We start from the raw sequence: 13,902 nt of genomic DNA on the forward strand, positions 1-13,902 counted from the left end.
GAGCACATAGACCAACACTGAGAGGGCCTAGGCCTGATACAGATCTCCTAAAACATCCTGGGGGCTCACCCTCTTGAATGGTTAGAGCGATGGGTTTGCGAAGGAAGTCTGGGGTGCTCTTGCCCTCTGGTAGAACCTCTATAAACTGCGTGATCATGACCCCAGGGACCTTGGACCTCTTCTTGATGCCAGCTGGAGAAAAGATGAGAAGTAAGAGGAAAATAAGTCTGATTAAGCCCCAACAAATGTTTTACAAAAACATAAATCCAATCAATGAATCAATGAACATGAACTGAACTGCACTCAAAAATGGCATGAATCAATTATCAATTATTCAATCATGATATATAAATACAATACATTCGGGATGTATTCGGACTCCTTGACTTTTTCCACATTTTGTTATGTTATAGCAATATTCTAAAATGGATTATATTGTTTTTTTCCCCCCTTATCAATCTACACATAATACCCCATAATGACAAAGCAAAAGAAGGTTTTTAGATTTTTTTGCACATGTATTTAAAATAGAAACTGAAATATCAAATGTACATAAGTATTCAGACCATTTACTCAGTATTTTGTTCAAGCACTTTTGGCAGTGATTACAGCCTGCAGTCTTCTTGGGTATGACGCTACAAGCTTGGCATACCTGTATTTGGGGAGTTTCACCTATTCTTCTGTGCGGATAATATACTTTAATCACTGTCAAGGGTGCTTGAAAAAAGTACTGAGTAAATGGTCTGAATACTTATGTAAATGTGATATTTAAGTTTTTTATGTGTCACGACTTCCACCGAAGGTGGCTCCTCTCCCTGCCATCTATCTATTTTTCCTTTTCGTTTGTGTCTGTCTGTTTTATCACACCTGTGTTCATTTAGTTGATTTCGGTGGGTTTTCATTTCATTCGGTAGTGTTACCGTTTCGAGATTTTGTTTAGGAGTCGAGGTTTCTCCTCCGTGTGTGTAATGAGTTTCCCTGTGTGTGGCGACTTCGTTTTGTGCGTGTTTTCCCCCATGTTGTTGTTGAGTCGGGACTACATTAAATAACATTTGTGCCACTGGAACTTCCTTGCTCTCCTGCTCCTGATTCCTGCACCTCCCTCCTACTAGGAGGCATCGTAACATTATGTTTAATACATTTGCAAAAATGTCTAAAATCCTGTTTTTGCTTTGTCAATATGGGGTATAGTGTGTAGATTGATGAGGGGGAAAAAATGATTTAATCCATTTTAGAATAAGGCTGTAACGTAACCAAATGTGTAAAAAGTCAAGGGGTCTGAATACTTTCTGAATGCACTGTATATATACAATACCAGTCAGAAGTTTGGACATGCCTACATTACTCATTATAAATGCATGCTTTTCAACCGATTGCTGCCCACACCCGCCCGCCTGGCCAGCATCACTACTCTGGATGGTTCTGACTTAGAATATGTGGACAACTACAAATACCTAGGTGTCTGGCTAGACTGTAAACTCTCCTTCCAGACTCATATTAAACATCTCCAATCCAAAATGAAATCTAGATTCGGCTTCCTATTTCGCAACAAAGCCTATTTCGCTGCCAAACATACCCACGTAAAACTGACTATCCTACCGATCCTCAACTTTGTTGATGTAATTTACAAAATAGCCTCCAACACTCTACTCAGCAAACTGGATGCAGTCTATCACAGTGCCATCCGTTTTGTCACCAAAGCCCCATATACTACCCACCACTGCGACCTGTATGCTCTCGTTGGCTGGCCCTCGCTACATATTCGTCGCCAGACCCACTGGCTCAGGTCATCTATAAGTCTTTGCTAGGTAAAGCGCCGCCTTATCTCAGCTCACTGGTCACCATAACAACACATACCGGTAGCACTCCAGCAGGTATATCTCACTGGTCATTCCCAAAGCCAACACCTCCTTTAGCCGCTTTTCCTTCCAGTTCTCTGCTGCCAATGACCGGAATGAATTGCAAAAATCGCTGAATTTGGAGACTTATATCTCCCTCACTAACTTTAAGCATCAGCTATCTGAGCAGCTTACTGATCGCTGCAGCTGTACACAGCCCATCTGTAAATAGCCCATACAACTACCTACCTCATCCCCATATTGTTTTTATTAACTTTTTTTCTCTTTTGCACAGCAGTATTTCTACTTGCACATCATCATCTGCACATCTATCACTCCAGTGTTAATTTGCTAAATTGTAATTACTTCGCTAATATGGCCTATTTATTGCTTTATCTCCTTACGCCATTTGCACACCCTGTATATAGTCTTTTTCTATTGTGTTATTGACTGTACGTTTGTTTATTCCATGTGTAACTCTGTGTTGTTGTTTGTGTCGCATTCCTTTGCTTTATCTTGGCCAGGTCGCAATTGTAAATGAGAACTTGTTCTCAACTGGCCTACCTGGCTAAATAAAGGGGAAATAACAAATGTTAAAAAAGAATCTAAAATGACAACTTTGCACACTCTTGGCACTCTTGGCTTTTCCAACAGTCTTGAAAGAATTCCCACATATGCTGAGCACTTGTTGGCTGCTTTTGCTCCACTCTGCGGTTCAACTCATCCCAAAACATCTCAATTGGGTTGAGGTTGGGTGATTGTGGAGGCCAGGTCATCTGATGCAGCATTCCATCACTCTCTTCTTGGTCAAATAGTCCTTACACAGCCTGGAGATGTGTTGGGTCATTGTCCTGTTGAAAAATGAATGATAGTCCCACTAAGCGCAAACCAGATGGGATGGAGTATCACTGCTGAATGCTGTGGTAGCCATGCCGGTTAAGTGTGTGAATTCTAAATAAATCACAGACAGTGTCACCAGCAAAGCACCCCCACACCATCACACCACCTCCTCCATGCTTCATTGTGAGAACCACACATGCAGAGATAATCGGTTCACCTACTCTGCGTCTCACAAGACATGGCGGGTGGAACCCAAAATCTCAAATTTGGACTCATCAGACCAAAGGACAGATTTCCACGGTCTAATGTCCATTGCTTGTGTTTCTTGGCTCAAGCAAGTCTCTTCTTCTTATTGGTGTCCTTTAGTAGTGATTTATTTGCAGCAATTCGACCATGAAGGCCTGATTCATGCAGTCTCCTCTGAACAGTTGATGTTGAGATGTGTCTGTTACTTGAACTCTGTGAAGCATTTATTTGGGCTGCAATTTCGAAGGCTGGGAACTCTAGTGAACTCTGGTAAGTCTGGGATTTCCTTTCCTGTGGCGGTCCTCATGAGAGCCAATTTCATCATAGCACTGAATGGTTTTTGCAACTGCACTTGAAGAAACTTTCAAAGATCACATTTTCTGTATTGACTGACCTTCATGTCTTAAGGTCATGATGAACTGTCCTTTCTCTTTGCTTATTTGAGCTGGTCTTGCCACAATATGGACTTGGTCTTTTACCAAATAGGGCTATCTTCTGTATACCATCCCTACCTTGTCACAACAGAGCTGATTGCCTCAAATGCAAACAAATGAACTTTTAACAAGGCATACCTGCTAATTAAAATGCATTCCAGGTGACTACCTCATGAAGCTGGTTGAGAGAATGCCAAGAATGTGCAAAGCTGTCATCAAGGCAAAGGGTGGCTACTTTGAAGAATCTCAAATATAAAATATATTTTGATTTCTTTAACACTTTTTTGGTTACTACATGATTACATATGTGTTATTTCATAGTTTTGATGTTTACACTATTATTCTACAATGTAGAAAATATAAAAAATAAAGAAAAACCCTTGAATGAGTAGGTGTGTCCAAACTTTTGACTGGTACTGTATATATGTATGTATATTTACTTCCATTTTGTTTAACATACTATGCACCTGCTGCATCTCTGGCCAGGTTGTTCATTTTGCATGACTGACATTTAGGTTGGGGCTTTATCTGACTTCTTATCCTCACCAGCAGATGTCAGTCATGACGTGCTTTTCCACATGTGAGGTACTGGAAATGGTTTGTTTCAATGCCTTTACTGTTCACATGACATGACAATAAACATCCAAAGTGCACTGGGCAGTAAATTTTTTACAAATTATTTTTGTCCTTGAATGTGAAGAGTATTTTACAATTTCACACAGGAAAATGGCTCTGAGTTTTTGGAAGTGTTTTGTCACATGAGTTTTTGTATTTTTTTATATTTTCGTAACAGAATGTAGACATCAAAGGTAAACCAACCTCTTTATCCTGAAGTACATTGATTACAGTTTACCTTTATGTTTTACAATATCTTAAGAAAATAAACATTTATATTTCCCGGTATGTGCATTCCAGAAGAATGTGTATGAATACCACAGACTGCACAATCTTCTAAAACATGAATACAACACAAATACTATACCACTGATGTTTGAATCCAAAATAGTTGAACATTTTGTTTGTTTGTGTTTTTCATCTTCAAATATGTCCAGAGGTCACATCTGACCTGAAGGCAGCATGAGGTTAAATTATTTAGTTAATTGCCCAGAATATTTAAAATCTCAGGACAACCAATCAAAATCAATTTACCTCAATGTATGGAATTTGAAAACCAAAACACCAGTGAGTGAAAAAGCGAAACTTGCTTTTTGATCATCACTGTCCTACCTTTTTTCTCTTCTTCCTGTTCAGCCTCTGAAGGGCCTGGGCGTGCAAAGACAAAAGGATGACATGGAAACAGATGGGACAAGAAACATTAATCCTGGTAAGGACTTGGAGAGAGGGAGAGGAGAAGTACCTTTCTGGCAAAGACATGGTTTAGGCCTAGTACTTTGAGACATTAGAATCCTCATACATTACGATATGTATGGTAAAGACAGGATATATTCCAACATAGGGACATACAATACATTTGTAACACTTTACTAAAAGCCATAATTTAATATTATGTAACATATTATGTAAGCCTTATAATACATCATCATAAAGGCTCATATATGCCTAAAACAAGTAATGAAGAATTGTTGGCTTAAAGTAAAGTGTGACCAATTTAATAAATGGGGTGAAAGACAAATACAGGTAGAAAGACACTTCACTACATTTGTAATGTAGTTTTGTACATTTAATTAAGGACAATAGTTAAAGACATAACTAATAGAACTTAACTAATGGTACTACAAGGACCAAATTAGTACGGCAATACAACTTCATTCATTTCTTGCAGATGTGTCTGAATCTCAGACAATTTAATGTTGTAGAGATTTTTTTCTCTCCTGTGAGACATGGTACTAGACCCTAGAGCTTGATTTCATGTCCTTCCCTCCCCATCCTCAGGGCAATTCCAATGTTCTTGTGTTTATGTTCTACTCAACTCTGATTGAATGGCTATATTTCAAAGAGCTGCGTTGTGTATAAAGGAGACAACCCTCGGGCTCATCTGCAATGTTCAATATTCAATGAGACTGAACATTCATTTTAAACCGAGTTCCATCTTGTCTTGTTCATTGTTTTGGGTCTTGGTCGCCTCTTCTGAAAGTGCTGATCACTTGAAACAAGATGTTCTCATTTTCTTTGTTGTGGTTTTTCTTGGGGTGGTTCATCTCCCGAATGGTGCAGTGGTCTAAGGCACTGCATCTCAGTGCTAGAGGCGTCACTACAGACCCTGGTTTGATTCCAGGCTGTATCACAACCAGCTGTGATTGGGAGTCCCATAGGGTGGTGCACAATTGACCCATCGTCGTCCGGGTTAGGGTTTGGCAGGGATAGGCCATCATTGTAAATAAGAATTTGATATTAACTGACTTGCCTAGTTAAATAAAGGTTACATTAAAAAAAATTATACAAAAAATCTCATAATAGACTGATCAGGCACCTTGGTACATCCATAGTGCCTGAGAGTTAAGAGTTAGCAGGAGCCCTGATATTGCCATTCTGTGGTCCTCAGTAGTGTCTTTTTATGCATTACCATAAAGCAAATATATGAAATGTTAGTCTCATCAGTTCCTTTATTGTAATTCCACAAGGTACTATTAAACAATCACACTAGGGCCCACTAGCCACAGTGCATGTACAAAAGTACAATTTCTTCAATCCATTGAGTTCCCTAAGGACAGCCTTTTCTCAATATGAAAAAAGGTCAAACAAATTCTCCTGTTCATAATGGGAAAATAATTGGTCCCAGAGAAAAATAGTTTGCATGATTAAAGCATTTTTGTAACCCGGCTATTATGAAAAATAGTTTTACTTGGCCAGTATAAGTAGCAATGCTAAAGTAGGCTTTCCGCCAACATACACTATACCGTGCCGTGAAAAAGTATTTCCCCTTTTCTGATATTCTCTATTTTTGCATATTTTTGACACTGAATGTTATCAGATCTTCAATCAAAACCTAATATTACACAAAGGGAAGCTGAGTTTACAAATTACAATTAAAATGAATTGCTGCCGTACACTCAATAACTGGTTGAGGCACATTTAACTGAAATGACTGCAACCAAATTCTTTCTGTAGTTGTTGATCAGTCTCATTGCTGTGGAGGGATTTTGGCCTACTCTTCAATGCAGAACTGCTTTAACTCAGTGACATTTGTGGGTTTTCAAGCATGAGCTGCCCATTTCAAGTCTTGCCAGAACATCTCAATTGGGATTAGGTCTGGACTTTGACTAGGCTATTCCAAAACGTCAAGTGTGTTGCTTTTTAACCAATTTTCATGTAGACATGATTGTGTGTTTTGGATCATTGTCTTGCTGCATGACCCAGCTGCGCTTCAGCTTCAGCTCACAGACAGATGGCCTGACATTCTCCTGTAGAATTCTATGATACAGAGTAGAATTCATGGTTCGTTCTATTAAGGCAAGTCGTCAAGGTCCTGAGGGAGCAAAGCACCCCCAAACCATCACACTACCACCACCATGCTCAACTGGTCAACCTGGTTAAATAAAGGTAATAAAAAAATAGACAAACATTGGCCGTAGAATGGCCTTACTGAAGAGCTCAGTGACTTTCAACGTGGCACCATCATAGGATGCCACCTTCCCAACAAGTCACTACATCAAATTTCTGCCCTGCTAGAGCTGCCCTGGTCAACTCTAAGTTATGTTATTGTGAAGTGAAGACGTCTAGGAGCAACAATGGCTCAGTCGCCAAGTGATAGGCCACCCAAGCTCACAGAACGGGTTCACAGAGTACTGAAGCGTGTAGCGTGTGGAAATCGTCTGCCTTCAGTTGCAACACTCACTACCAACTTCCAAACTGCCTCTGGAAGCAACTTCAGCACAATAACTGTTCGTTGGGAGCTTCATGAAATGGGTTTCCATGGCCGATTACAATGCGCAATGCTAGGCATCGGCTAGAGTGATGTAAAGCTTGCCGCCATTGGTCTCTGGAGCAGTGGAAACGTGTTCTCTGGAGGGATGAAGTTCTCTGGAGTGACGGGTTTTGCGGATGCCAGGAGAATGCTACCTACCCCATCCCCTACTCAAGTGCTTCCAACTTTGTGGCAACAGTTTGGGCAAGGCCCTTTCATATTTCAGCATGACAATGACCCTGTGCACAAAGCAAGGTACATAGAGAAATGTTTTGTCGAGATCGGTGTGGAAGAACTTGACTGGCCTGCACAGAGCCCTGACCTCAACCCCATCGAACTCCTTTGGGATGAATTGGAACGCCGACTGCGAGCCAGGCCTAATCGCCCAACATCAGTGCCCGACCTCACTAATGCTCTTGTGACTGAATGGAAGCCAGTCCCTGCAGCATTGTTCCAACATCTAGTGGAAAGCCTTCCCAGAAGAGTGGAGGCTGTTATAGCAGCAAAGGGGGGACCAACTCCATATTAATAGCCATCATTTTGGAATCAGATGTTCGACAAACAGGTGTCCACATACTTTTGGTCATGAAGTGTTTGCTGCCAATATAGGCTACTGCAATACCACAGTGCACCACAAGGTATTCACATCTTTATTTTCTCTGGCAATCATTGGGGGCCTTGTGAAGATAACGCTTGATGTTTGATGTCTTCTCTGTCTTAGTATGTACTGTACTGGAATTAGGAAGGAGAGAAAGGAACACTCATGTATACAGTACCTCCTTGGCCAGTGGCCGTCTGGTCTGTGACCTTTGACTTCTTCCACATCTTGGCAGATGTGTGTGTGTGATCCAAAAAGCTCAGTCAGTCAGGGGGCTCTCTGTAAATGAAAACATCATGTAAACATCAACTGATTGATTACTTAGGAATTGTAATATTTTTAATCATTGTTCTCTATTATACTTTATCTATTACGAGAATGTCTTTCCAAAAGAGGTGGCAGAGTCCAAAGTTCCTGAACACAGCTGAGCTGTATGTCTGTCTCTAGAAGGCAATGTTGACATGTCATCTGTAAAGTCTTGCACTTGCTGAGGTGTCCATTAAATGTGGAGTGTGAAGGATGCATGTTGTGTTTGAACTTTAGGCTGATGCCCTTTTCCTGTGCGACTGATAGTGACCACAGCTCATAACAGTGACAATGACACATGCTCAGGGTGCACAGTGTGCTGTACCGTAGACTGTATTTAATCTAAGAGATGAAAAGTTCCTTGTTTGCTGACAATATTCATTATTTATGGGATGCATATGATTGTGTACCATGAGCAAGGCAAAGTGTGTGTGTCTGTGTGTGTGTGTCTGTGTTTCTCATAATCTGATAAAGATACAGCATACAGTACATTGCCTTTCATCTTTTTGTGTGGTGTTGTCATTTTAAACTGTCAGAAGCCAATTTAATTACATGGGATTCAGAAGATGTATTACCTTTCATTAAACAGCCAAGACTAACCCTGTGCATGTGATAGGGCACATACCTCATAAAACTAGGGCCATGCTATCACCAAGAATGTGCAAATGACTGGAATGGTTATACTTGAATGGGTACACAGATAGAAATGGCAAGGTCAACAAAGGTTTTTCATATAAGAATGCAAACAAGTATCTAGTTTGTAACAGTTTTTGGCAAACGATCTGATCTGTTTTAGAGAAAAAAGAAAAAAAAGGCAAAATATAAGAATTAGAGTGCCTGTGTAAACTCAGTCTAAGAATTGTCTAGCCAAAAAGTGGCAGGCTTAAGGTGATTGCAGTAGAAAAGCTTAAGGGGCTTGGTTAGGGTTGCAAAGGGAGGGTATAATACTGGAAACATTCGTTTTCCACTAAACTACCAGAATGTTGTTGTCTTTGAAAGATTTCTATGTAATCTATTACATAAAGTACCCGTTTGAGTACTTCAGATTATCACAGGTGTCGGTAATAATCACTGGCCTTCTGTGTGGCCTTATCACATGTCAAATAAATTAAATAATTGAATAAGATGATTTTAAAATAAAAAATATGTCAAAGCTGTAAAACATGATCCTAAATATAAACCATCAATCAATTGAACACCATAGGTGTTTAATATGGGGGTTTCAGCATGAAATATCCTTTATATATAGTGCCATCGGAAAGTATTCAGGCCCCTTGACTTTTTTCACATTTTGTTACATTACAGCCTTATTCTAAAATGTATTAAATCGTTTTTTTCCCTCATCAAGCTACACACACTACCCCATTATGACAAAGCAAAAACAGTTTTTTGAAAATGTGCATATAAAAAAAATACAAAAAACGGAAATATTATATTTACATAAGTATTCTGACCCTTTACTCAGTACTTTGTTGAAGAACCTTTGGCAGCGATTACAGCATTGAGTCTTCTTGGGTATGACGCTACAAGCTTGGCAAACCTGTATTTGGGGAGTTTCTCCCATTCTTCTACTTCTACTTTCCGAATGCACTATATACACAAAGAAAGGTGTGGAATCGTAATGACTCAAATAATATCCCTTTGAGCCCTGAAATGATTCTTTGCAGTTCACAAAAGTGTTCTTTGCTCTATGAGTTATAATTCAAATGTTGGGGCGGCGACTCATTAGAATATTTCTATAAAACAGTTTTCTTGTTTTGCCATTATAGGGTATTGTGTGTAGATTGATGAGAAAAAGGCTGGAACGTAACAAAATGTCGAAAAAGTCAAAGGGTCTAAATACTTTCCGAAGGCACTGTATATATTTTTAATACTTTTATTTGTTTCACTGTCAACATGTATTTGATGTCAATGTTTTGGAATCAAACTGGTAGCAGTTGTGGAAAAAGTCAATAGTTGGACAGGTTGCAGAAGTATAGGTTGCAGAAGATAGCATTCTTTGTCAATAACGCACATGCTGTTCTAATTGAGTGTTCCATGCTCTAAGTCTAAACCAATTGAACTTCACTTGCATGTGTACCTGCCAACTGATACATAGTGAGAGGCTAAGCATGACGAAATATGGCACAGACAGTTGAGTTTTATAAATCAATCAGTGCTGGGCTAGTTTACCCTCACATGTCCTCACAAGATGATCTGAGAGATCGTTGTTGAGTACAGTATTTTCTTTGAAACATTCCAAATAAAGAAGTATATGCTTAGCTGATGTGAGTACAATAAATCAAACCTGCTGAACAAAATGGCAAACTCTGAACCTTAATGTTTAGAAGTTCCTAAGAGCTACAGTAGTTTGAATTAAAGCAATAATGCTACATGGAAAGTGTCCCAAAGGGATTTGAGGGTCATCACTTCTTGGCAGTCAGAGCACCATACTAAATAAAAAATATATGACTTTAATGAACATCAGGGTGCCAAGCATTCCCTTCTTGTCATGTTCTTTCCCGTCCCATGAGTCATAACAGTAGCAGGACAAACACTGACAGTACACACTTCGACCGCTATAGTTAGCTGTGACCCTGCTGGTAACCTACTGCTAGACCTGGGTTCAAATGCTATTAGAAATAATTGAAAATACTGTATATGTGCTTGATTGAGATTGTCTGCTGCAATGCAACCAATAGAAACGTCTCAAAAGTGCTAACACCTACCACCTGGCTTTCCAGGCAGCCTAAAGCAAACACTCAAAGTATTTGAAAGATTTTAAATAGTATTTGAACCCAGGCCTGCCTACTGCAATGACTTCATGTGTCTTTACCATGTGTGTCTTTATCGTCCCTGGAAATTACATTTCTCCGGTGACCTTACTCAGTATGATCTTGCAATAGTCAGTTAAAGGAAGCTTACCTGCCTGTCGCCTGTCTACTGTTCACGTCCTGTTAGTCCAACTCAGACTGTATTTGAGGGCTTGGGTATTTCCTTGGGTATTTCTTGGGGTATTTTCTCGCTGCCCTCAAGGTTTTGCTTTGTAGTAAATCCTTTGGAGGAAACGGGTTTGATTTCTCTGTCAGCCAGTTAGTAACCAGACACAGTGATTCTGATCAAGAGGAGGCTCTCCCTGTATTTAGGCAGACGGTTCCTCAAAAGGGGAGGAGGGTGGTCTGGGGGTGGGGGGCTATATGATGAAAAGGATGATGGAGTGAGGGGTATCAACAGATACTGAGTTTCTCTACACCACATAATGACTGGTGACAGTCTAGCCATCTTTACAGAAACATTTGCTGAAAAGAACATGATTGGTGTGGTGGTCTCCATTTAAAGTTATGTAGACATTAGGTTGGTATTCAAATCTTGTCACGCATACAGTGCCTATATCACTCAATCAGAGAGTAGATTTATCTTATTCATTAGCTCCTTTAATTCAAACAGAAAATGGGGATTGTTTCAAATGCAAGATATGTACATGAAGTTATTCACATAATTTGTTTTCATTTCTTATATGCCTCTATTCAACGGTCAACTAGTGTTACTGCTAAAAAGCACTTCAAAGAATATTGTAGTCATTTCATCAAGGGGAAACACCATATGCTTCCCATATACTGTAGCTTGACAAACACAACGTGGGTTAATATTGATCTTACATAGCTGACCTCTCGTAGCACTAATGGTCATCAGCTGTGATGATACTGCAAAGTAAACTTCAGAGGTTGAGGTTAAGGAGTCACTTGTCCCTTTCATCATGCTAAATGCATTATGTAACATGTTATATGTAATGAAGAGTACCTTATTTTATTGTGTCATGTCTTTTTCTCATCCTGTTAGTGCTCCGAGACAGTTGTTGTTGGAGGACTCTTATGAGTCTTTTAAAAGGAAAACCCATTGACTTAAACTAAAGTTAAAGGGCTTTGAATAACTTTTGTGAGAACTTAACTTTCAATCAACACAAGGATCTCAGTTTCAGCATTGTTCTAATATACAGTGATGTGAAAAAGTATTTGCCCCCTTCCTAATTTTCTCTACTTCTGCATATTTTTTATACTGAATATTATCAGATCATCAACCAAAACCTAATATTAGATTGGTGGTGGTTTGGAGATGATTTCCTGCCTCAGGACTGAATGACTTGCCTTAATAGAAGGAAACATGAATCCTACTCAGTATCATAGCCTGACATTCTCCTGTAGAATTCTATATGTCTGTGAGCTGAAGCTGAAGCGCAGCTGGGTCATGCAGCAAGACAATGATCCAAAACACACAATCAAATCTACATGAAAATTGGTTAAAAAGCAACACACTTTAAGTTTTGGAATGGCCTAGTTAAAGTCCAGACCTAATCCCAATATAGATATTCTGTCAAGACTTGAAATGGGCAGTTCATGCTTGAAAACCAACAAATGTCACTGAGTTAAAGCAGTTCTACATGAAAGAGTGGGCCAAAGTTTTTCCACAGCAATGAGACTGATCAACAACTACAGGAAGCATTTTGTTGCAGTCATTGCAACTAAAGGTGGCACAATCAGTTATTGAGTGTAAGGGGGCAATTCATTTTTCACACAGGGGAATTGGGTGTTGCATAACTTTGTTAATTAAATCAATAAAATAAGTATTTTTGTGTTGTAAACTCAGGTTCCCTTTATGTAATATTAGGTTTTGATTGAAGATCTGATAACATTCAGTGTAAAAAATAGTCAAAAATAGAGAAAATCAGAAAGGGGGCAAATACTTTTCCACAGCACTGTACATTATAACTTCTTTGAAAGGACACAGATAGCATAAAGAAGTCAGGAAACTAAGCATAAAAACACCACCCTTGATGTTTGCGTCAAAACAGCCTAGTCAAAACCTTATCTCATCTGCCTGATAGTCGTGTCTGACAGTTTGTTTTTGCAGTTGTTCCTGCATTTCCAATGGCAGACACTTGCATGAGGAGGACTGAGTGTAATGCCTGTTTATACTCGGTCCTCTCCATGGGAACGTGTCTGTTTCTGATATCTCTGAGATCTTAATCCTTCACACTCAGAGTGGCTTCTATGTAATTACTGCTGCTTTGACAGTCTGGTCATGATCCAAAGGAGAATTCCGAATACCGAATGGAGGATACAATATATTGTGCTTGTGCAATGTTGTTTGCATCATTACTGTTCGCACAGACACTCTACTAGTCTTTCTGTAGTTTGTTTCTATGGCACCATCCTATATACTGTAGCGGCATAAATAATCAAGAATATGAACTTGTAATGCTGAAGGTTGCGTGTCCCCAAAACTTGATATGACAAATGCGGTCACTTGACCATGATTGATGAAAGGACAAAGAGGATATTTTAAACTGGGTAATAAAACATCTAACATTGCGCTGCAAATGAAAACACAGGGAGCAAGAGGTTTGGACGCCTTGGTCATGTTGTTGTAGTACGTGAAAGCGAACTTTCAACTGACACACCACAATGCAGTACATGCTTTCCAAGCTGTTTGCTGCTAGTGAAATGCGTACAGACCATAGTACCTTTTCCCAAGCATTGATATTTGTTTACATCAAGAAGTGAATATACATGGCATCTAAACATGTTCGCTATCATTCAAATCTGTGTAGACATTTTTGATGTTTCTCATCTAAGCAACATTAACATATTTGTAAGTTCAATGAGTTCACCTAGCTTCCTCTTCTAAAGTGAGCCATCCTAAAATAATGAAATACTAATCGTCTGGAGGTACAAATATCATAACAAGCTGCAGCTGACCAGAACGCCGGATGTGTTTATTTCAAAAAGACTAGCAAGT

General features: G+C 39.4%; 1 protein-coding gene and 1 long non-coding RNA gene across 2 annotated transcripts in view; both read right to left on the minus strand.

The window, feature by feature from the left end:
• LOC115166489 (immunoglobulin-like and fibronectin type III domain-containing protein 1) overlaps positions 1 to 187 on the minus strand; it is a 28,250-nt gene extending 28,063 nt beyond the window's left edge. Inside the window, exon 1 of the mRNA XM_029720383.1 lies at positions 70 to 187. Within this exon, the coding sequence (XP_029576243.1) occupies positions 70 to 157 (88 nt within the window). The 5' untranslated portion in view covers positions 158 to 187. The remainder of the gene's footprint in view (positions 1 to 69) is intronic.
• A 4,399-nt stretch (positions 188 to 4,586) lies between these two features.
• On the minus strand, positions 4,587 to 11,208 carry LOC115165802 (uncharacterized). Its single transcript, XR_003870241.1, has 3 exons — positions 11,032 to 11,208; positions 8,000 to 8,100; positions 4,587 to 4,621 (listed from the first exon to the last, which is right to left on the minus strand). It is a non-coding gene; the product is annotated as an uncharacterized LOC115165802 (long non-coding RNA).
• Between the last annotated feature and the right edge of the window lie 2,694 nt (positions 11,209 to 13,902).

This window comes from Salmo trutta, chromosome 28, assembly GCF_901001165.1.
Source record: "Salmo trutta chromosome 28, fSalTru1.1, whole genome shotgun sequence".
Classification (NCBI taxonomy): domain Eukaryota; kingdom Metazoa; phylum Chordata; class Actinopteri; order Salmoniformes; family Salmonidae; genus Salmo; species Salmo trutta.